General features: G+C 37.6%; 2 protein-coding genes and 1 long non-coding RNA gene across 6 annotated transcripts in view; all 3 read right to left on the bottom strand.

The window, feature by feature from the left end:
* Positions 1-1,311: 1,311 nt before the first annotated feature.
* LOC121868877 lies at positions 1,312-6,842 on the bottom strand. Of its 2 annotated transcripts, none has more exons than XR_006089472.1 (2): positions 2,787-6,842; positions 1,312-1,895 (listed from the first exon to the last, which is right to left on the bottom strand). XR_006089472.1 is itself a non-coding variant. In XM_042369868.1 (2 exons), the coding sequence occupies exons 1-2, from the start codon at positions 2,978-2,980 to the stop codon at positions 1,829-1,831; spliced, it is 963 nt and encodes a 320-aa protein (XP_042225802.1). In that variant the 5' UTR covers positions 2,981-6,842; the 3' UTR covers positions 1,312-1,828. The 2 variants fall into 2 exon arrangements, 1 of the variants encoding a protein (XP_042225802.1); XM_042369868.1 differs by having other exon boundaries at positions 2,085-6,842.
* Positions 6,843-9,910: 3,068 nt separating this feature from the next.
* On the bottom strand, positions 9,911-12,097 carry LOC121868879. Its single transcript, XR_006089473.1, has 2 exons — positions 11,736-12,097; positions 9,911-11,607 (listed from the first exon to the last, which is right to left on the bottom strand). It is a non-coding gene; the product is annotated as an uncharacterized LOC121868879 (long non-coding RNA).
* Positions 12,098-13,742: 1,645 nt separating this feature from the next.
* Positions 13,743-26,113, bottom strand: part of LOC121868878 (syntaxin-binding protein 5-like) — a 76,229-nt gene continuing 63,858 nt past the window's right edge. For 2 of the 3 annotated variants that reach the window (XM_042369870.1, XM_042369869.1), the window contains one exon: positions 22,044-22,171. In XM_042369870.1, the coding sequence (XP_042225804.1) occupies positions 22,045-22,171 (127 nt within the window). In that variant the 3' untranslated portion in view covers position 22,044. Of the gene's footprint in view, positions 17,259-20,387; positions 20,513-22,043; positions 22,172-26,113 lie in introns of those variants that run through there. The other variant, XM_042369872.1, reaches the window with a different exon arrangement.

Genomic DNA, 26,113 nt, shown 5'->3' on the forward strand with positions numbered 1-26,113 from the left:
GGCTATCAAGCCACGCCTACCTCCGCTATATAAGCTTTCAACCTCGCCATGAACTCCCTTCTTCTACCTACAACACGCAACACCTATTCTGAGCAAGCTCCTCAGCCTCGCCGTGAAGGCCTCTCTCTACTCCACGCTCCCGAACCAACAAGATCTCTCAACAAGCTCCTCAGCCTCGCCGTGAAGGCCTCTCTCTACTCCACGCTCCCGAACCAACAAGATCTCTCAACAATCTCCTCAGCCCTCGCCGTGAAGGCCTCTCTCTACTCCACGCTCCCGAACCAACAAGATCTCTCAACAAGCTCCTCAGCCTCGCCGTGAAGGCCTCTCTCTACTCCACGCTCCCGAACCAACAAGATCTCTCAACAATCTCCTCAGCCAACCAGCTGCCTCAGCAAGCTCCTAACCACGCAGCAACTTCCCAGCACCAAACTGCACTGTACATTCATATATATTTATATACAGAAAACGCATTGTGAGTTTCCTTTCTCCAACCTATCCTGAGTGTGAGACAACCAACAGTGCCATGGGCAGTAGGGCACTGCCTTATTGCCCTTTGAGATGAAATTAACGTGTATGAGAAACGTTACAAAATTAACATGAGACACACTACTAAATGAACGTACACTGACACACACTACTAAATGAACGTACACTGACACACACTACTAAATGAACGTACACTGAGACACACTACTAAATGAACGTACACTGAGACACACTACTAAATGAACGTACACTGACACACACTACTAAATGAACGTACACTGAGACACACTACTAAATGAACGTACACTGAGACACACTACTAAATGAACGTACACTGACACACACTACTAAATGAACGTACACTGAGACACACTACTAAATTAACGTACACTGAGAAACACTACTAAATGAACGTACACTGAGAAACACTACTAAATGAACGTACACTGAGACAGCACTACTAAATGAACGTACACTGACACACACTACTAAATGAACGTACACTGAGACACACTACTAAATGAACGTACACACACTACTAAATGAACGACACTGAGACGTACTACTAAATGAACGTACACTGACACACACTACTAAATGAACGTACACTGAGACACACTACTAAATTAACGTACACTGAGAAACACTACTAAATGAACGTACACTGAGAAACACTACTAAATGAACGTACACTGAGAAGCACTACTAAATGAACGTACACTGAGACGCACTACTAAATGAACGTACACTGAGACACACTACTAAATGAACGTACACTGAGAAACACTACTAAATTCATGAAGGAAAAAAGAGAAACATTACTATCATGATATTTTTATTTACTGATTTAATGAAAATGTTGACCCCACCATAGACTGTGACGCCCAACACATCAAGGCCAGGAGAAGGTAGCAATAACAATAACACAAAAAACCTGTCAATTGCTGCAAAATATTTATCATTGACACTTTTAACTATACCTATTAAAACAAGTTATAATTATACAAACCAATTATACAGGGTTATCATCATTAATAACCAAACACACAAACGTAGAATATACACAAATTTCAATAATACAAGCACAGGTTCCTAAAATAAATAACTAAATGAGATAATATAAAATATACAACAAATAAGGATAAATTTCTTTAAGCACTGTACATACCCTGGCCCCTGTATGAGCAAGGTGAAACAGGGGGGTTAAATGATGATACTTGTTTTTTCTCCATTTTAATCTATTCCCCACAAACCTGTATTAAGCACATCTCATCTCCACTGTTTACGAAGATCCGATTTTTTGGGGTTAGGTGACTAATGTAACAGAGGGAGTAACACCTTATAGAGAATATAATCGCTGTTTTATAGTAGGGTGGTATACAGTACTATTAATGGAAGCAGTATACCTCCTACCATTAACAGAAGCAGTATACCTCCTACCATTAACAGAAGCAGTATACTTTCTACCATTAACAGAAGCAGTATACCTCCTACCATTAACAGAAGCAGTATACTTTCTACCATTAACAGAAGCAGTATACCTCCTACCATTAACAGAAGCAGTATACCTCCTACCATTAACAGAAGCAGTATACCTCCTACCATTAACAGAAGCAGTATACCTCCTACCATTAACAGAAGCAGTATACTTTCTACCATTAACAGAAGCAGTATACCTCCTACCATTAACAGAAGCAGTATACCTCCTACCATTAACAGAAGCAGTATACTTTCTACCATTAACAGAAGCCGTATACTTTCTACCATTAACAGAAGCAGTATACCTCCTACCATTAACAGAAGCAGTATACTTTCTACCATTAACAGAAGCAGTATACTTTCTACCATTAACAGAAGCAGTATACTTTCTACAATTAACAGAAGCAGTATACTTTCTACCATTAACAGATGCAGTATACTTTCTACCATTAACAGATGCAGTATACTTACTACCATTAACAGAAGCGGTATACTTTCTACCATTAACAGAAGCAGTATACTTTCTACCATTAACAGAAGCAGTATACTTTCTACCATTAACAGAAGCAGTATACTTTCTACCATTAACAGATGCAGTATACTTACTACCATTAACAGAAGCAGTATACTTTCTACCATTAACAGAAGCAGTATACCTCCTACCATTAACAGAAGCAGTATACCTCCTACCATTAACAGAAGCAGTATACTTTCTACCATTAACAGAAGCAGTATACTTTCTACCATTAACAGAAGCAGTATACCTCCTACCATTAACAGAAGCAGTATACTTTCTGCCATTAACAGAAGCAGTATACCTCCTACCATTAACAGAAGCAGTATACCTCCTACCATTAACAGAAGCAGTATACCTCCTACCATTAACAGAAGCAGTATACTTTCTACCATTAACAGATGCAACTAGTACAGGTAAATAACTGCAACAATTACCAGTGGAAATTTCGCACATAACACTTGTATTTTTAAAGGGTGGGTGAGGGTTTAACAGCATAGTTCTGTAGTTTTCTTAAGGCAATTGCTTGACCTTCTACAACCATGTGCAAGCAGGCACGAGTGATAACCGAACAACCACAACTAACTGTCTAGTTAGTCGAGTCATTCCGGCTATCTCTCCCAAAGTCGTCAGCCAGTTTACAAACAGATGTAATTATGTCTCGTGATCTATACCAGATTTGCAATGTTTCACAAGATAATTAACTTGGCATGAATTTCTAGAATACTATAACACACTTTCATGTCTACAGCCACATTCTACAACTAACAGTTTTAAAAGTTATAAATAATATACAATACTTCTTTTTTTTTTTAATAATATCACCAGAAGAAAACAGTTTGTGTAAGGTAGATAATTATGAAGTAGGGCAGAATAAAGTAACAAATTCTACATCACCAGAGCAGCGAAGAAAGATACCTTTGTAAATTGTATGGGCGTAGGTTAGTGTTAAGTAAGGTAAGTGATGTTAAGGTTATGTTAGGTTAAGTACGTGTTAGGTTAGGCTAGGCTAGGGTTAGGTTAGGTTAAGTGCGTGTTAGGTTAGGCTAGGTTAGGCTCGGCTAGGGTTAGGTTATCAAAACACCGGAAGGAATTATCATTGAAAATAGATACACTATAACCAATTATATAACTTTCACACACACTATGACTTCCACACACACTATAACCAATTATATAACTTTCACACAGTACTATAACTTCCACACACACTATAACCAATTATATAACTTCCACACACACTATAACCAATTAATTATATAACTTTCACACACACTACAACTTTCACATACAGACTATAACCAATTATATAACTTTCACACACTATAACTTCCACACACACTATAACCAATTATATAACTTTCACACACACTATAACTTCCACACACACAATAACCAATTATATAACTTCCACACACTATAACTTCCACACACACTATAACCAATTATATAACTTTCACACACACTATAACTTCCACACACACTATAACCAATTATATAACTTTCACACACTATAACTTTCACACACACTACAACTTTCACATACAGACTATAACCAATTATATAACTTTCACACAGTACTATAGCCAAGGATTATTTTCTATAACAATTACATAACAAATTATAGCAATTGTAAGATGCTAACTGGATAACTGTACGTAAATTAACTGGATAACTGTACGTGAATTACCTGGATAACTGTACGTGAATTAACTGGATAACTGTACGTGAATTAACTGGATAACTGTACGTGAATTACCTGGATAACTGTACGTGAATTAACTGGATAACTGTACGTGTTTAACTGGATAACTGTACGTGAATTAACTGGATAACTGTACGTGAATTAACTGGATAACTGTACGTGTTTAACTGGATAACTGTACATGAATTAACTGGATAACTGTACGTGAATTAACTGGATAACTGTACGTGAATTAACTGGATAACTGTACGTGAATTAACTGGATAACTGTACGTGAATTAACTGGATAACTGTACGTGAATTAACTGGATAACTGTACGTGTTTAACTGGATAACTGTACGTGAATTAACTGGATAACTGTACGTGAATTACCTGGATAACTGTACGTGGATTAACTGGATAACTGTACGTGAATTAACTGGATAACTGTACGTGAATTAACTGGATAACTATACGTGAATTAACTGGATAACTGTACGTGAATTAACTGGATAACTGTACGTGAATTAACTGGATAACTATACGTGAATTAACTGGATAACTGTACATGAATTAACTGGATAACTGTACGTGAATTACCTGGATAACTGTACGTGAATAAACTGGATAACTAAGTAACGCTTTATACTATCGGATTACTTTATAAAAAAAATTCCCTTTTGCAATAATATTTCAACTTGGGTAAACTGATTATGTTACTTCAGATGGTGAATTTAACCTCAATATAGTGACTCAGGGTTAAATTAACCTCGATAAAGTGACTCAAGGTGAAATTAACTTCGATTAAGTGACTCAGGGTGAAATTAACTTCGATTAAGTGACGCAAGGTAAAATTAACCTCGATTAAGTGACTCGGGGCGAAATTAACCTCGATTAAGTGACTCGGGGCGAAATTAACCTCGATTAAGCGACTCCGGGTGAAATTAACTTCGATTAAGTGACTCAAGGTGAAATTAACCTTGATTTAATGACTCGGGGTGAAATTAACCTCGATTAAGTGACTCGGGGTGAAATTAACCTCGATTAAGTGACTTGGGGTGAAATTAACCTCGATTAAGTGATTCAGGGCGAAATTAACCTCGATTAAGTGACTCAGGGTGAAATTAACCTCGATTAAGTGACTCAGGGTGAAACTAACCTAAAAGTGACTAAGTTAGGAGTGAAAAAACTTTCTCTTACTAACATTTTAATAATGTCAATAAAACTAAGAACCCTCGATTAACCCCCAAAAATAATCACCCTATGTCACTATCTAAACCTCGTGTCAACTCCTTCTACATGACATTTTGAGGATAAATAGCAACAACCGTCAACGTATATCTTTGACTGGATTACAAATTTACTCCAAGATTTTGCCATCATTAAGTAAACCTTTTAATTAATGTGTGGTAATGATGTAAGTGCCGGACGAGATTAAAATAGATCACACGGACTATTCTATGGATAAATATTGTACGGTACACAGAGAGGCGTAGCTGGAGAAAAGTTTATCTCTAAGCAAATTGGTTAGTAGTGTTAGCTAATACTCTATGCGCTATCCTAAACTTGACTACAATACTACAGGGTTGAATATAAGCTTTATTATTATAAGGGTCAGTATCGGGCGCCAGGGTCAGCGTGTATGACTGATGGCTGTCACAAGGTCCCCCACGTCGTGTGTTTGATGTCCGGCCGTCTCGTGGCGCCCGACAGTGACGCCAAACCCCTTACCCGGTTTGGCATAGTGTACAGTAAAAATGTCTCCCACATGTTTAGTTAAGAAGAAAAGACACAAATCTATCACACAACAGATAACATTATTGACCTACACTACAACCTACCACCTAAGGTCTACTTAATATCTCTGGCTGTGTAACCAACGCGGTTTTATGTAGATCTCATCATATCCATTAACGGCATTGATCTATCCTCAAATATATCAACATTCCAATCGACTTATTTCCGTTACCTTGTCGTTGTAGTATTGGTCAATGGATGTAAATATGCTCAACGAATGGGAGAAATTATGGTGAAAGTTATGTAAGGTAATGGGAGAAAGTGTGGTGAAAGTTAAGTAAGGTAATGGGAGAAAGTGTGGTGAAAGTTAAGTAAGGTAATGGTAGAAAGTGGTGAAAGTTATGTAAGGTAATGGTAGAAAGTGTGGTGAAAGTTATGTAGGGTAATGGTAGAAAGTGTGGTGAAAGTTATGTTAGGTAATGAGAGAAAGTGTGGTGAAAGTTATGTAAGGTAATGGTAGAAAGTGTGGTGAAAGTTATGTAAGGTAATGGTAGAAAGTGTGGTGAAAGTCATGTAAGGTAATGGTAGAAAGTGTGGTGAAAGTTATGTAAGGTAATGGTAGAAAGTGTGGCGAAAGTTATGCAAGGTAATGAGAGAAAGTGTGGTGAAAGTTATGTAAGGTAATGGTAGAAAGTGTGGTAAAAGTTATGTAAGGTAATGGTAGAAAGTGTGGTGAAAGTTATGTAAGGTAATGGTAGAAAGTGTGGTAAAAGTTATGTAAGGTAATGGGAGAAAGTGTGGTGAAAAATATGTAAGGTAATGGGAGAAAGTGTGGTGAAAGTTATGTAAGGTAATGGGAGAAAGTGTGGTGAAAGTTATGTAATATAACAGTAGAAAGTGTGGTGAAAGTTATGTAAGGTAATGGGAGAAAGTGTGGTGAAAGTTATGCAAGGTAATGGTAGAAAGTGTGGTGAAAGTTATGTAAGGTAACAGTAGAAAATATGGTGAAAGTTATGTAAGGTAATGAAAGTGTGGTGAAAGTTAGGTAAGGTAATGGGAGAAAGTGTGGTGAAAGTTATGTAAGGTAATGGTAGTAAGTGTGGTGAAAGTTATGTAAGGTAATGGTAGTGTGTGGTGAAAGTTATGTAAGGTAATGGGAGAAAGTGTGGTGAAAGTTATGTACGGTAATGGGAGAAAGTGTGGTGAAAGTTATGTAAGGTAATGGTAGGTGTGGTGAAAGTTATGTAAGGTAATGGGAGAAAGTGTGGTGAAAGTTATGTAAGGTAATGGGAGAAAGTGTGGTGAAAGTTATGTAAGGTAATGGTAGAAAGTGTGGTGAAAGTTATGTAAGGTAATGGTAGAAACTGGTCAAAGTTATGTAAGGAAATGGGAGAAAGTGTGGTGAAAGTTATGTAAGGTTGTGGTAGAAAGTGTGGTGAAAGTATAGCTTTAACCCCTTTAGTATAGCTTTAACCCCATTAGCATAGCTTTAACCCCTTTAGTATAGCTTTAACCCCATTAGCATAGCTTTAACCCCTTTAGTATAGCTTTAACCCATTTAGTATAGCTTTAACCCCATTTGCATAGCTTTAACCCCTTTAGTATAGCTTTAACCCCTTTAGTATAGCTTTAACCCCTTTAGTAAAGCTTTAACCACATTAATATAACTTTAACCCCATTAGCATAGCTTTAATCCCTTTAGTATAGCTTTAACCCCATTAGCATAACTTTAATCCCTTTAGTATAGCTTTAACCCCATTAGCATAGCTTTAACCCCTTAAGTATAGTTTTAACCCCATTAACATAGCTTTAATTCCTTTAGTATAGCTTTAACCCCTTTAGTATAGCTGTAACCCCCATTAGTATAGCTTTAACCCTATTAGTATAGCTTTAGCCCCTTTAGTATAGCTTTAACCCCTTTAGTATAGCTTTAACCCCCCCCGAGTCACTTATTCCCATGTTAAGTTAAGTCACTCGAGTCAACTAATACCCTTAAGCCAAAGTATTTAATCCCCGGGTTAAAAAATAAGACCAAGCGACGATAAATTATGGATTAGGGTAATTCAGACTGATATAATGTAAATAAATCCCAATTAGCGGATTAGGTTTACGTGCCTGGTACTCTGGCCCTTATGAACATTCTTTATATTTAGGGTTATCAATGGTGTGTGTGTGTGTGTGTGTGTGTGTGTGTGTGTGTGTGTGTGTGTGTGTGTGTGTGTGTCTACAGGTATGAAAATCACTTATTCTGTACTATTACCAAACTCAAATGCACACACCAAAAAATATCTTACACACACACACACACACATCCTTCTACCACCTTATATGAGCGTTAAAGTAAAAAATAATATCAATAATACAACGTCATTTTCAAATCAACACATTACAAATCCTCTAATAATCTGCTTAATGTTACTCTCCTTGCTACTGAGTGATGTGTTTGGTACGTGGGTGGTCGATCACGCCTCTGTTACACACTGTTGACAAGTACTGGCCAGGGTCGGATCCAGGAGTGGGCAAAGTGGGCAGCTACCCAGGGGCCTCCACAATCTGGGGGCCTCCACATATTACAATATTTTATTTATTTGTTTATTCATTTGGATTATTTTATTTTCATTCTTTAAAATTCATGTTTATCTATTCCATCACGTAAAATTATGTTCAGCAAGAAGCGTGATAGAAATTAGGCTAGCTACTCCTTGAAATTCAAGAATACCTGGTTATATACAGTTAATTAAAAATTTCTCAATGTTCTAATTTCCTCAATATAACTGCATATGGCTTCAAAATTCTCCAAAGAAGTGTTCAAATTTCAAAATTTTCCCGGGGGTCCTACAGCGTCCCCCGGAACTCCCAGATGTTTAGGCTCGCTTCACTCGCCACCCCACCCTCTTGGGTAGTTATAATGAGGGGGGCCTCCACAAAGAGGCTGCCCATGGGCCTCCACAGGTCTAAATCCGGCACTGGTACTGGCTCTCTGTTACACACTATTGACAAGTACTGGATCTCTGTTACACACTACCTGTATTGACAAGTACTATTTAGAATTGGAATAATTATTTGACTATAAATTATATCAACAGTCTCCAGTAATAATTCCTTGGCTATAAATTATATCAACAGTCTCCAGTAATAATTCCTTGGCTATAAATTATATCAACAGTCTCCAGTAATTATTCCTTGGCTATAAATTATATCAACAGTCTCCAGTAATATTTCCTTGGCTATAAATTATATCAACAGTCTCCAGTAATTATTCCTTGGCTATAAATTATATCAAACGTCTCCAGTAATTATTCCTTGGCTATAAATTATATCAACAGTCTCCAATAATTATTCCTTGGCTATAAATTATATCAACAGTCTCCAGTAATTATTCCTTGGCTATAAATTATATCAACAGTCTCCAGTAATTATTCCTTGGCTATAAATTATATCAACAGTCACCAGTAATATTTCCTTGGCTATAAATTATATCAACAGTCTCCAGTAATAATTCCTTGGCTATAAATTATATCAACAGTCTCCAGTAATTATTCCTTGGCTATAAATTATATCAACAGTCTCTTCCTTGGCTATAAATTATATCAACAGTCTCCAGTGGCTATAAATTATATCAACAGTCTCCAATAATTATTCCTTGGCTATAAATTATATCAACAGTCTCCAGTAATTATTCCTTGGCTATAAATTATATCAACAGTCTCCAGTAATTATTCCTTGGCTATAAATTATATCAACAGTCACCAGTAATATTTCCTTGGCTATAAATTATATCAACAGTCTCCAGTAATAATTCCTTGGCTATAAATTATATCAACAGTCTCCAGTAATTATTCCTTGGCTATAAATTATATCAACAGTCTCTAGTAATAATTCCTTGGCTATAAATTATATCACCACTCCAGTAATAATTCCTTGGCTATAAATTATATCAACAGTCTCTAGTAATTATTCCTTGGCTATAAATTATATCAACAGTCTCCAGTAATTATTCCTTGGCTATAAATTATATCAACAGTCTCTAGTAATAATTCCTTGGCTATAAATTATATCAACAGTCTCCAGTAATTATTCCTTGGCTATAAATCACATCACTGGTCCACAGACTCCCCACAATCGTATAATTTTCTGGGTATAACTCATTCTGTATAATTAAAGGAATTATCACATGTAAAGGTTAACAACGAGGCGATTATCATGTCACGAGAGAATGAAAACAAACATGTAAGGCTTATTGGTAAAATGATAATGACACTCTTATAAAAAATTAATAATACCCATAAATATATTACGCTGGTTTAACTAATGAAGGGTTTTAATGATTGTTATTAAAACCAACTAGGGAAGGGTTTTAATGATTCAATATTATTAAAACCAACTAGGGAGGGTTTTTTAATGATTAAGTGTTATTAAAACCAACTAGGGAAGGGTTTTTTAATGATTAAGTGTTATTAAAACCAACTAGGGAAGGGTTTTAATGATTAAGTGTTATTAAAACCAACTAGGGAAGGGTTTTTTAATGATTCAATATTATTAAAACAAATTATTTCAAAACTGCTCTTCTGTAAACTTGTAGTATCAGGGGAGAATCTACGCAACTGAGATTTTGTTTACATCACGACTGAGATGCTCTGGGAGACATATCTACAGTATAGTGTAACCTCGATATAATGACTTATCTCCCCATGTAATCCATTAGACTTGGGTTTCACATCTAACGTACCCTCGATATAATGGAAAATCCATAATATCGAGGGTTCATTAGATGTGAAACCCCTATTTAATGAACTGTATAGAGATGAAAGTTCATTATATCGAGGTCTCACTGTAAATTTAGACATCTTCACAGGCAGAAACTTTTCCTCCATATATTAATTACGAATAAAAATTATTGAACATGAAAACTCCCAAAAAGTTAAAATTCCTCGTAAAATACAAAATACCCAAATAATTATCAAATAAATACGAATTCCAAGTAAAAAAATAAATAAGAGTTATCCACAATACATAAATTATCAATGTAAATTATTCTTCACATAAAAATGGCTACAGTTAAAGTTATTCTTCACGGATGAAATTACGAAAGTTGTTTATAAATTCGTCCGTGAAATACAGACAGACAGACAGACAGACAGACAGACAGTGTGGGAATCAGGATGCCATAACCCATCAGAAAAAGGTATCTCATCTTAATCAGCGCCCGGGTGAGTGTGTGTGTTGAATGATCAATAGCAAATTTACAAGTTGACACAAATGTTTACAGATGCGAAAACAACAACATATTAAAACGCTTTGTAAACTAAGTTAGCAGAAAGGTCTGTGTAATCTGTGCAGTATATACTAAGTGAGTCAGACCTTTACTTGGTAACTTTAAGCTGAATTTTTCTGTACATTAAAAAAACTGTGTCGCTAAAGTAACACGATTTTGTAAGCTGGTACTAAACGAGCAGGGAAATAAATATAAACGCTTAAACAACAGACCTTCAATAGAGCTTATTTTCCGTAGTGTAAAGGTGGAAAACGAGCCTTATTGAGACACGCAGTTGGGTCCCTTATGCGGTTCACTGGCTCCCACGTCGATAGTATCTCCAACTCAACTCAGTGGGAATGCAACAAACCTTCCTCACACACACACATTAGAAACACAATCTACACAATAAATTAAATGTCATACAGTACATTATTATACAGTGAAACCTCCATCTAACGAACTACATAGAGATGAAAGTCCATTATATCGAGGGTCCGTTGGATATGAAACCTCCATCTAACGAACTACATAGAGATGAAAGTCCATTATATCGAGGGTCCGTTGGATATGAAACCTCCATTTAACGAACTACATAGAGATGAAAGTCCATTATATCGAGGTTCCGTTGGATATGAAACCTCAGTCTAATGGATTATCTGGAGAGAGAAGTCCATTATATCGAGGTTACACTGTACTTGCTGGTCAACAAAGTCTTTTAAATAACGCATAGCTTTATCATTAATTGGTATGTAACTCAACATAGAGTGCTGTTCACCCACGGGTCTTGTAGCTCAGCGGTGTTGAACAATACTAGCGGAGCAATAAATTCACTGATGAATATTCGTTTTTTCCTCATTATTAAAGTCTTTTGCTGTACTTTCAAATATAAGCAATTTTTTTATCAGTATATATAATTACAGGCAAATTATAGGAAGGGGGAAATAACATACCTATAATTACAGGCAAATAACATACCTACATATAAATTATTTTTACCCCTAAAGACACTTTTCCAAATTATAGATAAAAATAACATCCTTACAGTTTATACTTATAATTTATACATTAGCCTAAAGCCATTCCAAATAAGACACCCTCTTCACAACAACAAAAATAATCATGGAGTTTAAATCACTTATATCAAAAGTCAGAAGGAAAATTCACATCTACTCTCGTGTCCTCAATAATAACAAATGCAACTACAGTATCACATAAACAAGACTTGGTTCCCGTACTTGGTGAGTCTAGCCTAGCGTGTGGAACCAGCCGAAAGATGAGTGTAAAGTAACAGAGAAGAAGAAAGGAAATGCTAGAAACAAGACAGCCAATGGTAAGTCACCGCGAAACAAGATCACGTAACTATTATATTTTATCTTCTGCTGAAATGACGGCAAAATTTCTCAAACTTAACCTAACTTAACCTATTTGAAACTACCATAGGTTAGTTAGGTTAGATTATGGTACGGTAGGGATGATTAGGATATGTTAGGTTAGAGTACGTTAAGGTATGTTAGGGTAGGTTAGGGTACGGTAGGTTAGGTTAGATTAGGTTAGGTTTGGGTAATTTAAGCTTGGGTCATTTACTTTCGAAAAAAACCAAATATATATAAATACAGTTTAGTGATCATGTCCGTGGTCCTTAAGCAACATTAACCATATTGCGTGTTAGCCAGTACAGTTTTGCCACATTTGAAAACTTTCCCGTCAGTTTTAACCTTCACAATCATAAGCAATTAAAGCCATCCTAATTATAATTATCATCAATTTACATTATAGGTCTTAATTATCAATATATCAGCCAACAGCTTCAATTAGTTCCAATTTAACATATCATTAACAGGTTAAATCGGTTCCAATTTAACATAACCCCAAGAGCTTAAAATCATTTCCATGTCATTATTATGTCTTGAGCCATGAACTTAGCTCTCAGGAATATAATAATACTTGTCGGTGTATTGTTCCGCCATCTCAAAAAACTACCGTTACTTAGGGCAGGGAGGAGGTGTTACTTAGGGCGGGGAGGAGGTGTTACTTAGGGCGGGGAGGAGGTGTTACTTAGGGCAGGGAGGAGGTGTTACTTAGGGCGGGGAGGAGGTGTTACTTAGCAGGGAGGAGGTGTTACTTAGGGCAGGGAGGAGGTGTTACTTAGGACAGGGAGGAGGTGTTACTTAGGGCGGGGAGGTCGATGAATTCCCCTGAACGGCTGCGACTCTTCTCTCGGCTGGGGCATCTCGGCTGGGTCGTCAGAATCCTTCGTCCGTTGCGTCGTATTTCAACACAATTTCGTAAGGATAGTTTTTTTGAGTGACGGCACAAGAAGAATATTGAAGGCTTAGATTACAAAAGAAATCAAATAAAATATTAATTTAACTCTTTAAATTTGGAATAATTCACTAAATGCAACTAAAATTAAAAAGATATATGCAGAGATGAACTGATTAGAGAGAGAGAGAGAGAGAGAGAGAGAGAGATTTATCCACCAATAACATAGCACAAGGTTACATGACAATACTAATGAATAAATAAATATCACGGTAAAGTTAATACACTAGTCACTTCAAAGGTCAAATAAACATAGACATCACAGAACGCAATTTAAATACAGAGATGAATTACTATATATAAATTATTTGTTTAAATCTTAACAAGGAACGAAAATGGGAGAAAGTAATTGAAGAAAGAAGAAAAGAGAGAAGGTTTAATGTGGGTTAATAGTGATGTGTGTGAATAGTATCATCCTAGAGTTTATTTATTAAAGACATGGACACAGCTCCTTAAAGCTTATAAGTCCGAGATGATTATAACACAAACCTCTGTTAAACACAACCAAGTCACAATAGATAAACATATACCCATTGATTTTGTTTTCTTTTTTATATATACGGCTCGACTCCTGACTCACGGAGAAACCTGATTGGTCAGTTCCCAAATGCGACGGAAGAATTGCTGTCGGCATAATTATAAAAGTTGACATTAACATCTGCACTTTGAAATTAATACAATGCTAACACAAATACATAACACGAAGCTGATTGCTAAAGGTAATTTTTTTTCCACAACTATGCGCCCGGTCAGGAAAAAAACCGCAGTATGTCTATAAATGTCACTTCGGATATAATGCTTTAATACAGAGTGACCTAGGTATTTACATATATATGCCAGTGAGCCTACGAAGGAAGGATTCTTTGTCCTCTGTAGAAATTATTTTGTTGGTGTCGGGCTTCGCTTTCGTCTAATCTGAAAGAGACAGGCGTCGATTAGTCGCTTAGTTCTCAATGGCCACACTAAAAATCTGGTATATAATCATAAATCCATTTGTATTATTAATGGTTTTTTTTAACCTTGAAGGAATATTTTAGATTTGTAATAAAGTGAAATAAAAAAAATTGGGCACTAATCCCTGGAGTGCAACACACGGCCGGAGTACCCAGACTGCGACATACAGCCAGAGTCGTCGTTCAGGTTTCCTCTGTGTCTTCTTCCACCCACACTTCATGCAGTCAGTACCATTTTTGTTACGATGGAGGAAGGTCTTTCATCGTCGATCCTATTCCCTCCTAGCAAGACCCCCGTTACTCATCCTGCATCGGCACGTTACATAACCCGTATGCGCATTTTTCACCACGACTCCCACTTGCTTCAGTCGTGCATGTTATTATTTACTATGTATCTGTAATTTCAGGCTAAATAAACTGTATTTTATAAAGACATTTTGTTTGTGTATGTCTGGGGGAGTCTGGGTGATAAATGAATTTGTTAAGAGGCCGCCCACGGGATATAAAAAACGCAGGAATGTAAATCTTGTCGGAAAATAAAAAATTCCTTCCTTATTCTTCACTCCACTTAAAAAAAAGCACAAATAAGAATCGTTTTTAATCCATGTGTGTTTGAGATGTTGATGGTGTAGGCAGAGTGAAGAGGAGTGATATTTTCTCCATAATATAAAGGCCATTCATCATCATGTGCTCCTTGATCATGTTCCCTCTCACACAACATTCACTTAATGCTGGAAAAGATGTGTTCTATCATAACATTCCCTCTCAAACAACATTCAACATTCACTTAATCTTTTAGTATCGTATCAGTGAAAACAAGTTTGGAATTCCATTACTGGGAGGCTGATATAGTAAGGAGATACCCCACCCTCTAGAATCCTGACCATGAGAAACATCCACCAATACAAACCCATATCAGTCATCTCTCTAATTTATGAACCAGGGGACTCATGAACCAGGGGACTCATGAACCAGGGGACTCATGAACCCGGGGACTCATGAACCCGAGGACTCATGAACCAGGGGACTCATGAACCAGGGGACTCATGAACCAGTGAATCCGAGACATCACCCGGTGCACCACCTATGGGGTTAATACCGTGTTATGTCTCGGAGTCACAGGTTGATGAGTCCCTGGGTTCAGAGATGGGAAGAAGAGTCCTGACAGAATTTTTCTTTAAGATGTTTATATAATTCTTCAAAATTCTCAAAACTAAACAATATTCGTTTCTCTTGGTTATCTCGTTACTTTTCCAGCCATTAGTGGTAACCGGGGTTTTTGTTTTTGTAATTTACTCTCCTCACCATGTGTCTGTTTTCTAACCTGTCGTGTGGTGAGCCTGTGTACGTTCGGGATGGTTCGGGATGGTTCGCACCCATCTCACATCTGACTTGGAGTGTTTGAACCTAGGACTTAGTGATGAGAGGTAACCGCACTAACTTCCAGATGAAGAATAATGAAAGAAATTCTACCTAAGCCTTCAACAAACTTTAAGAAAGAATCAAGACTAGGAAAAAATATCCCAAATCCTTATATTGTTAAAAATAATAATCAACCAATCATCTAATCGAACTACTGTATATAGTAACCTTATTGGTGTAGAGGGTAACGATGGTTAGCCGGGATCATTGTGGGAGTAAAGACGTAAACAAACCTCCATAACTGTACTGCATGATTCGCGGATTAATCGTAAAAGGGGTTTAAGTTACCTGAAGCCATTAGTGGTGGATTTGAGAACTAAACAAACGACACGGTGGAATAGGGTCAATTTTAATGACTTAATTTACTGGCGACAGTTCTTTTTAAACCACATCTTAGAAGTGGTTCCTACAGAAATTGGTGGAATCCTTGCTTGGTAGGTCAGGCTTTCTACTGCAATGGTTTGGACCACTGGCTGAGAGAGAGAGAGAGAGAGCTCACAACCACAAGGTGCAACTGTTATTGTGCAGCCATTTTACACTCTATCCAAGGCTGCAGGTTTGGCTATGTTGTCACACCTTCAAACAAACAAAAGAAGAAAAAAAAAAAAACCTTGGGATTTTACAAGTAACTACAACTTCTCACTGCACATTCTTACACTGTTCTCTGTACATTTTTTACTTATTTACAAACAGTACGACACTGACTACCTCTCGACAGTAAGGTATAACATTATTAACATTATATCCCTAAGAGAAGATCATCATACCAGTCATAACAACTCGGCTATCTTCACCTAACACGGTACGGCCTCGGTTGACCTCGGTTGACCTCTGATACACCAATCAACAACTGTGAGATAACAAGGGGGAGGGTTGTTCAGGATCCTCACACAAAGACCAATCTTGAGATAACTACCGCAGTGGAGAAATACCGTCAGCGATCTACGTGGCATTTCTCGACGAGTGGATCCTACGAGAGAGCAATTCGCCTCGCCGATTACAGAGGCCGTTTTGCCACGCCTCCCCTCATAGCGTTACCGGCGAGTGAACCCTCGTATCACAGAGCTGGCAAGTGTCAGATTAAGGAAATATTTATATCTGGTTTCTCTTATCACCAATATCATACTGCGAGTCAATTCAAAGCTGGTACCATTTTTTATCCTTGTACTTGAGCATAAGCTGATGTGCCACCGAAGAGAACGCCTCCGCCTCGTTCATCATCTTCTCCGTTTTCTCGTCCAACTGGCCCAACTTCTCTCCTCGTTCGACCATCAACATGCGAGTTCTGGAGATGTCGCCGGCTATGGTTCCGGCCCGAGCGTTCAGACCCTCAAGCTGGGAGGTAGGGCCGGGCAAGTGCTTGGCTACGCTGCGAGAGCCCTTACCGGACGCTTCGCCAACTGTAGACACATGATCGTTGGTTAGGTTAGGTTAGGAACACGCATTGATTATAATCTATAAACCTTTTCATCAGCAACATATATTTCACATTACCTTAAGATTAGTCCCCAGCTTATTACACCTTATAATTAACCAACCTAATACTGTACTAACCTAACCTAACCCAACCTACCCTAACCTAATAATAACCTAACCTAACCTAACCTAACCCAACCCAACCCAACCCAACCCAACCCAACCCAACCTAACCCTAACCTAACCTAACCCAACCTAACCTTTCCTAACCTAACCTAACCCAACCTACCCTAACCTAATAACCTAACCTTATAATAACCTAACCTAACCTAACCTAACAGCTCTAATGCTAACCTAACTTTACATTATCTAACCAAAATTACCCTAATCTAAATTAACATAATGTAAGTTAAATTAACCTAACCCAATCTAAATCAGTCTATCTAACCTAATCCAACCTAACCTAACACCCAAGTATCATTAGAGTAATTAATCACAGTGAAAAACAAAAGCTTAAGGGTGACTAATCTTCAGGTCACCCCTAAATTTATATTAATTATGGCAAAAAAAAATTATGAAAAAAAAATTTATGGCAAAAAAAAAAATGTGGCAAAAAAAAAAAAAAAAATTATGGCAAAAAAAAAATATTACAATATATTCAACAATACATTACTATCTGAGACACATATATTAGGGGTCAAAAGTTTGCTCCGTCCCAAAATGAACCAGCATTGACCCCCAAACAAGACACAACACCACATCTGCACTACATTATTTCCCCGCTAAGCTGGCCCATAACGCCCCGTCCATCGTCTATAGCTACAAACAGCTCATTGGTTCCCATCAGTGTTATATCCCCCCCCCCCCAGGACTGTACGTATATAAGCGTGAATTTACATCAAGTTTTTATGATAAATATTTAAAATTTTCTACCATCCTCTATGAATTGCCTTAAAATCATTTGCATTTTGATAGTCCAGATATATAACATTATTTTAGATAATAACAGTCTGCTTCCCTATTGTGAACATAACTTGAATTTTCTATGAACCAATCAGCTATTAGAATAGAAGAGGGGTGGGGCTTAGGGGTCAGGTTAGCTTGGAAAAAGGTATAGATATCCGCTAGGGTAGACAAGATCAGAGAGCCTGTGAATCACCTTTCACCGCGGGAGCTAACTTTTGGCCTCAACTATAGCAAGGTTTTAAAACAGCACAGTACGTTATATTGAATTAGTCGTTAGAGAACAGAGTTTAATATTTATTTGGCATTAGTTATATAAAAAGATGGAGTTTTAGTGAGATGAGATAGTTGGTCTATCTGGGGATGTCATAGAACCTGACACTATGTCATGTTTAAGACCCCTTTGTCATAGAACCTGTCACTGTCAAGACCCCTTTGTCATAGAACCTCTCACTGTCAAGACCCCTTTGTCATAGAACCTCTCACTGCCAAGACCCCTTTGTCATAGAACCTGTCACTGTCAAGACCCCTTTGTCATAGAACCTGTCACTGTCAAGACCCCTTTGTCATAGAACCTCTCACTGTCAAGACCCCTTTGTCATAGAGCCTCTCACTGTCAAGACCCCTTTGTCATAGTGCCTCTCACTGTCAAGACCCCTTTGTCATAGAACCTCTCACTGTCAAGACCCCTTTGTCATAGAACCTCTCACTGTCAAGACCCCTTTGTCATAGAACCTCTCACTGTCAAGACCCCTTTGTCATAGAACCTCTCACTGTCAAGACCCCTTTGTCATAGAGCCTCTCACTGTCAAGACCCCTTTGTCATAGAACCTCTCACTGTCAAGACCTCTTGTCATAGAACCTCTCACTGTCAAGACCCCTTGTCATAGAACCTCTCACTGCCAAGACCCCTTTGTCATAGAACCTGTCACTGTCAAGACCCTTGTCATAGAACCTCTCACTGTCAACCCTTTGTCATAAACCTCTCACTGCCAAGACCCCTTTGTCATAGAACCTGTCACTGTCAAGACCCCTTTGTCATAGAACCTCTCACTGTCAAGACCCCTTGTCATAGAACCTCTCACTGTCAAGACCCTTTGTCATAGAACCTCTCACTGTCAAGACTCCTTGTCATAGAACCTGTCACTGTCAAGACTCCTTTTCATAGAACCTCTCACTGTCAAGACCCCTTGTCATAGAACCTCTCACTGTCAAGACCCTTGTCATAAAACCTCTCACTGTCAAGACCCCTTGCCACAGAACCTCTCACTGTCAAGACCCCTTTGTCATAGAACCTCTCACTGTCAAGACCCCTTGTCATAGAACCTCTCACTGTCAAGACCCCTGTCATAGAACCTCTCACTGTCAAGACCCCTTGTCATAGAACCTCTCACTGTCAAGACCCCTTTGTCATAGAACCTCTCACTGCCAAGACCCCTTTGTCATAGAACCTGTCACTGTCAAGACCCTTTGTCATAGAACCTCTCACTGTCAAGACCCCTTGTCATAGAACCTCACTGTCAAGACCCCTTGTCATAGAACCTCTACTGTCAAGACCCCTTTGTCATAGAACCTCTCACTGTCAAGACCCCTTTGTCATAGAACCTGTCACTGTCAAGACCCTTTGTCATAGAACCTCTCACTGTCAAGACCCCTTTGTCATAGAACCTCTCACTGTCAAGACCCCTTTGTCATAGAACCTGTCACTGTCAAGACCCTTGTCATAGAACCTCTCACTGTCAAGACCCCTTTGTCATAGAACCCTCTCACTGTCAAGACCCCTTTGTCATAGAACCTCACTGTCAAGACCCCTTGTCATAGAACCTCTCACTGTCAAGACCCTTTGTCATAGAACCTCTCCACTGTCAAGACCCCTTTGTCATAGAACCTCTCACTGTCAAGACCCCTTTGTCATAGAACCTCTCACTGTCAAGACCCCTTTGTCATAGAACCTCACTGTCAAGACCCCTTTGTCATAGAACCTCTCACTGTCAAGACCCCTTTGTCATAGAACCTCTCACTGTCAAGACCCCTTTGTCATAGAACCTCTCACTGTCAAGACCCCTTTGTCATAGAACCTCTCACTGTCAAGACCCCTTTGTCATAGAACCTGGGGATTATCGAAGACATTATGACTCAGAATAACTTACAGAGTTCCTCGCGATCTAGTTGAGAGATTCCACCACCAAACAGCCCCTTGAAGAAGCTTTGTTTTGGTGGTTCAGGCATGTCGCAGGGGAGGAACAGCTCCCCTAACAGGTCCTGGAGCATCTTGCTGTAAGGTGTAGAGGACGTTTTACTGTGAGGTAGAATTGTGTATAGAAATTTCTACGGCTTCTTCTCACTTAACTTAACCTAATTAAATCCAGCCTTAATTTAACCTAACCTAATTTAACTTAACCTTAAATTAACTTAACCTAACCTACAAAAGCCTAGTTACAGTCCCCTTCACTAGTGTATTTACAGGGGCTGGTCATATAGCCTAGGTACAGTCCCCTTCACTAGTTTGTTTACAGGGGCTGGTCATATACTCAGGTACAGTCCCTCACTAGTGTGTTTACAGGGGCTGGTCATATAGCCTAGGTACAGTCCCCTTCACTAGTGTGGTTACAGGGGCTGGTCATATAGCCTAGGTATAATCCCCTTCACTAGTGTGTTTACAGGGGCTGGTCATATAGCCTAGTACAGTCCCTTCACTAGTGTGTGCTTACAGGGGCTGGTCATATAGCCTAGGTACAGTCCCCTTCACTAGTGTGTTTACAGGCTGGTCATATAGCCTAGGTACAGTCCCCTTCACTAGTGTGTTTACAGGGGCTGGTCATATAGCCTAGGTACAGTCCCTTTCACTAGTGTGTTTACTGGGCTGGTCATATAGCCTAGGTACAGTCCCCTTCACTAGTGCATTTACAGGGGCTGGTCATATAGCCTAGGTACAGTCCCTTCACTAGTGTATTTACAGGGGCTGGTCATATAGCCTAGGTACAGTCCCCTCACTAGTGCATTTACAGGGCTGGTCATATAGCTTAGGTACAGTCCCCTTCACTAGTGTGTTTACAGGGCTGGTCATATAGCCTAGGTACAGTCCCCTTCACTAGTGTTTACAGGGCTGGTCATATAGCCTAGGTACAGTTCCCTTCACTAGTGCATTTACAGGGGCTGGTCATATAGCCTAGGTACAGTCCCCTTCACTAGTGTGTTTACAGGGGCTGGTCATATAGCCTAGGTACAGTCCCCTTCACTAGTGTATTTACAGGGCTGGTCATATAGCCTAGGTACAGTCCCCTTCACTAGTGCATTTACAGGGGCTGGTCATATAGCCTAGGTACAGTCCCCTTCACTAGTGTATTTACAGGGGCTGGTCATATAGCCTAGGTACAGTCCCCTTCACTAGTGCATTTACAGGGGCTGTCATATAGCCTAGTACAGTCCCTTCACTAGTGTATTTACAGGGGCTGGTCATATAGCCTAGGTACAGTCCCCTTCACTAGTGTGTTTACAGGGGCTGGTCATATAGCCTAGGTACAGTCCCCTTCACTAGTGTGTTTACAGGGGCTGGTCATATAGCCTAGGTACAGTCCCTTCACTAGTGCATTTACAGGCTGGTCATATAGCCTAGGTACAGTCCCCTTCACTAGTGTATTTACAGGGGCTGGTCATATAGCCTAGGTACAGTCCCCTTCACTAGTGCATTTACAGGGGGCTGGTCATATAGCCTAGGTACAGTCCCCTTCACTAGTGCATTTACAGGGGCTCATCATATAAATATTCCGCAAATCATTACATTAAGATATTTGTTTTAATATTGTTTTACACAACAACGGCACACATTATAACACTTACCAGAAACCAAGCCAATGTAAACTTCTGTATTTCAGTGGGGGAACATAGGTACATTCCATGGCCATAATTCGTGAAGCAAAAAGTCCTCGCGATTCTGATTGGGGTAAAGACACGAGGTATACTGTTATTATATGTATGCTGCGTACTTAACACCTCAATACATTAAACTAGAACAATTATTATATATTGACGTTTTAGCATTATAAAATGTAGTGAAATTTCAAGTTTGCAAAGTAATTATATGAGAATTATACTTATTAATTACTAGTATTAATTATTTATATAACATGTGGCTGAACTATTTCCCTATAATTTAAGGAGTATTATATTACTGAAGGAAAAACTAATATGTGACCTTGTTACGATGTTCAGTTGTTTTTACTTACTTGGCCTAAGACATTGTTGACATATATACTAACCGAGCTTCATATGCGAGACCCCCATTATATATTTCTTCTAAAATCGAGAATAATACCGCCATTGAGGTTGTATTAAATCAGGTATGTTGGCTAGATGATTCACACTCGTTAAGGAAGAACTTGACCTTATTTCATATCAATCAAACTATCGCCGCGGTGTTTAGTGATAGCGTCAACCTACAACACTCCCGATTTTATTAATAGCATCAATGTATCAAACTCTCACTCTGATTATAGCATCGTCACTATAATTATACCAAATTATAGCATTGATACCCCAGTGTGGTATAACAGAACTAGATTATGTACTTATTAATATAGCCTGGTATATTTCCTGAACAAAAATATATCAATTATTATCGTTTTAATTATATTAGGATATATATATAATCACTCAGCAATTTTAATTTCTTGTAATTTTATATATTTTACGATTTTTATATTATTTTTAATATAATTTTCAACTATAATTTTAGAATTTGATTTTGTTTTTAATGTATTTTACTTTTGGCAATTTCCTATAATTTCCAGTCTTTTAAAAATAGATTAAATGTAATAAAAAAATGAAGTCTATATAACTATCAAAATATATCTCGTTCTGTACTTTTTTTATTTACAGAGAAACTTCCAAAAAAAGGCCCCATAGGTCAGCCATTACACCACAAGACCCATCCATTAACAGAAGTTCATTGTCAAATCTTTCATTAGTTCTCAAAAGCCAACTAGCTATACAAATTTCTGAAATGAATGATAATTATTTTTCTAACTATTATCTAAAGTGATTTTTTATATTAATTGGTTTATAAAGAGAAGGAAAGAGAAATTGGTTCCTTTATGTCAATGTCGAGAGTCTCAGAAAAATGTCCTTCCTTGCTCCTTTCCTCCCTGCCTGCGTGTCTGCTTTCATACCTCCAATTCACAGTGTCTCAGGGAGCAGACAGGCAGGCAGGGAGGGCAGAATCAAGGGCATTTTTCTAAGACAATATATATACCATTTTCATAATGTGTAAAGAATAAATTGCTAATATATGCAGAGTAAAAAAATATATATATAAATTCAATAATTATAATAACATGGGTGCATATCTATGTCTGTACTACTGCATGGAAAAGTTGCAATTGAGTGCAAAAGAGAACAAAATCCAGTGCAACATGTGCAATTTGATATATATATAAAAAATGCAGAAAAGGAGAAAGAATCATTATATCATTGCAGTAAAGTATTAAAATCTTGCAATAGTCTCGGTGTTGCAAGTTGCATCGTGGGTAATTGTACATCTCACACTTTATGTATGATGATAGTGTATATTATTAGTCCCCATATGTTGAAAAATTCCATTACAACTTCCTGGTTTAATTCTCAATATACATACATCAATACAAACTGGTTTTCTAAAATGAGTCTTTCTTAATTATTAAAGTCAAAGGCCAGTTCCGAATTATTTTTCTGAATGCCGAGTTATTTTTCCGAGAACTCAATTTGTGGTGGACCCGAGTGGAATCAACGATCTCGTGGCATTGTTGGCTGTTCTTGGTCGAATTGCCTTATTGTTTACTATTATTGTTTACCTCTAGTATCTAGGTACATTGTTTGTACGATTTATGCCAATTTTGTCTACTTTCCTGATGCTTCTACTTGTCACCTCACCTATATAAATGTTACTTCTGCCATAAAAAATCTTACATCTTCTCCCATATACATCAACCAACATCATATATATATATATATATATATATATATATATATATATATATATATATATATATATATATATATATATATATATATATATATATATATATATATATATATATATATATAATATATATATATATATATATATATATATATATATATATATATATATATATATATATATATATATATATATATATATATACATAGAACTATTTAAATCTCACTATATACATTTTCAGGAGAGCTACAGTGTGGTAGTCATACCTAAAGTCTAACTAAATTCAAAATCAATTATTAAAGGTATTATATGAATCCATTTATATACGATGTGTTTTTATTTCAATTCTATGTCATTTCTCACAATTTTCATTTGTATTTTTAATTTTAGTCTGTGATTCAATGTTTTAATCTGTTTTTATTATTATTTTTTGAGTTTATTAGTTCGTGTGTGTGTGTGTGTATGACTACCATTAAACTTACATAAGCCACATGTTACGAATGTTTACTTACCATTAAAAATTTCCTAAAAATCTATATAACTAAATTCTATCATCTATATTCTAACTTAATCTCTATATCAAAATCAAATACTAACTAAATATTGAATATATACTGTAAAAGTCCATATAACTCAATATATATCATCAGGTGTCTATATGTATCTAATAAGTATATATGTTTGAGTAAGTTTCATGATCGTGCGTCAATGACCATTTCTACGCTTATTGAATCAAAGAAAACGTCAACATAGAAAATGTCAACTCACTAGCGCCCTCCGATAACATCTTACTCGTAACGTTGAAATTTGCATCACCTGAAGAATCTCCACCCTAGTTTATTTCAACTGAAGATTAACCACCCTAATGCTGTTTGGGGGGATGCGGTTAGGTTAGCATTGGGTTGGGTTGGGTTGGGTTAGCATTAGGGCGATTCATCAGAAGATAAAATAAGCCGAGTGAAGAATCACACGTGATTCAATATTATCACACACAGGTGAGTCATGGTATAAGACCCGTGAACACCTCGTATCTATCTGCAAGCAAGATGGATAAATCATCACACAATACAGCAAATAATCACAGAGACACACATTTGCTGGGATGAGAATTGTCGTCATCATGAGCAGACAATATTGTGAGAAAACACCGTGCGGAGCTTACAAGACAAGTAGCATCACACCTTCTCAGCAGTATATAGGTAGTAAGTCATTTCAATGTACTCAAACCTTGATAATAAAATATACTGATATATTTCTCACTTTACAGGAGAAGTTTTTGGTCCCATAGTCCCGTAAAATCGCCTTAACTCAATGAATGTTAATTAATTGCATATTTACATAATCCAATGCTTATATAATTTTGTAAAACTATTCCTAATTAGAAGACTTAGGAGTTCATTTTATTAGTCAAGATTTGAGAGAAATGATTTACTCTTAAGCTGACCCAGGGATAGGGGCCATTCACCCTGTCTGGTAACATTAGGTGATGACACTTGACGCATACATCTATTAGCCCGAGTCTCCAGTGCACGCGGTAAGCCTTGCACGGACACTGGGACACATCCACCGTTAGTCTTGCCTGTGTGGAGTGTCTAAATACTGATACATACAGCCTTCTCCTCTACCAACCATATCCATAACGTATTTAAGTGCCCCAGGCGTATAAACTGATCAGATCGTGTGTACTGCATATGTCTTACACGCATCCGTACACGTGATGTCTCATTGAGAAATTATATCCACACACACACACACACACAGACACACACACACACACTCGAGCAATATATCATTAGTAGTGAGGATGTTTGACGATGCAAAATTTAAACTACAAATAACAAAAAACCTTTAGAAAAATCGATAAAAATATAAAGTACGGTGATATCCCCGTTAGCCGGAACAATTGGTGCAGACCACGTC

Source organism: Homarus americanus, unplaced genomic scaffold, assembly GCF_018991925.1.
Source record: "Homarus americanus isolate GMGI-L3 unplaced genomic scaffold, GMGI_Hamer_2.0 scaffold24319, whole genome shotgun sequence".
Classification (NCBI taxonomy): domain Eukaryota; kingdom Metazoa; phylum Arthropoda; class Malacostraca; order Decapoda; family Nephropidae; genus Homarus; species Homarus americanus.

Coding starts and splice junctions, on each gene's coding strand:
- LOC121868877 (XM_042369868.1), bottom strand. CDS start 2,980: ATGCTGTTAAACCCTCACCCACCCTTTAAAAATACAAGTGTTATGTGC. Junction 1,896..2,084: donor GCTTCTGTTAATGGTAGGAG/GTATACTGCTTC, acceptor TAATGGTAGGAG/GTATACTGCTTCCATTAATA.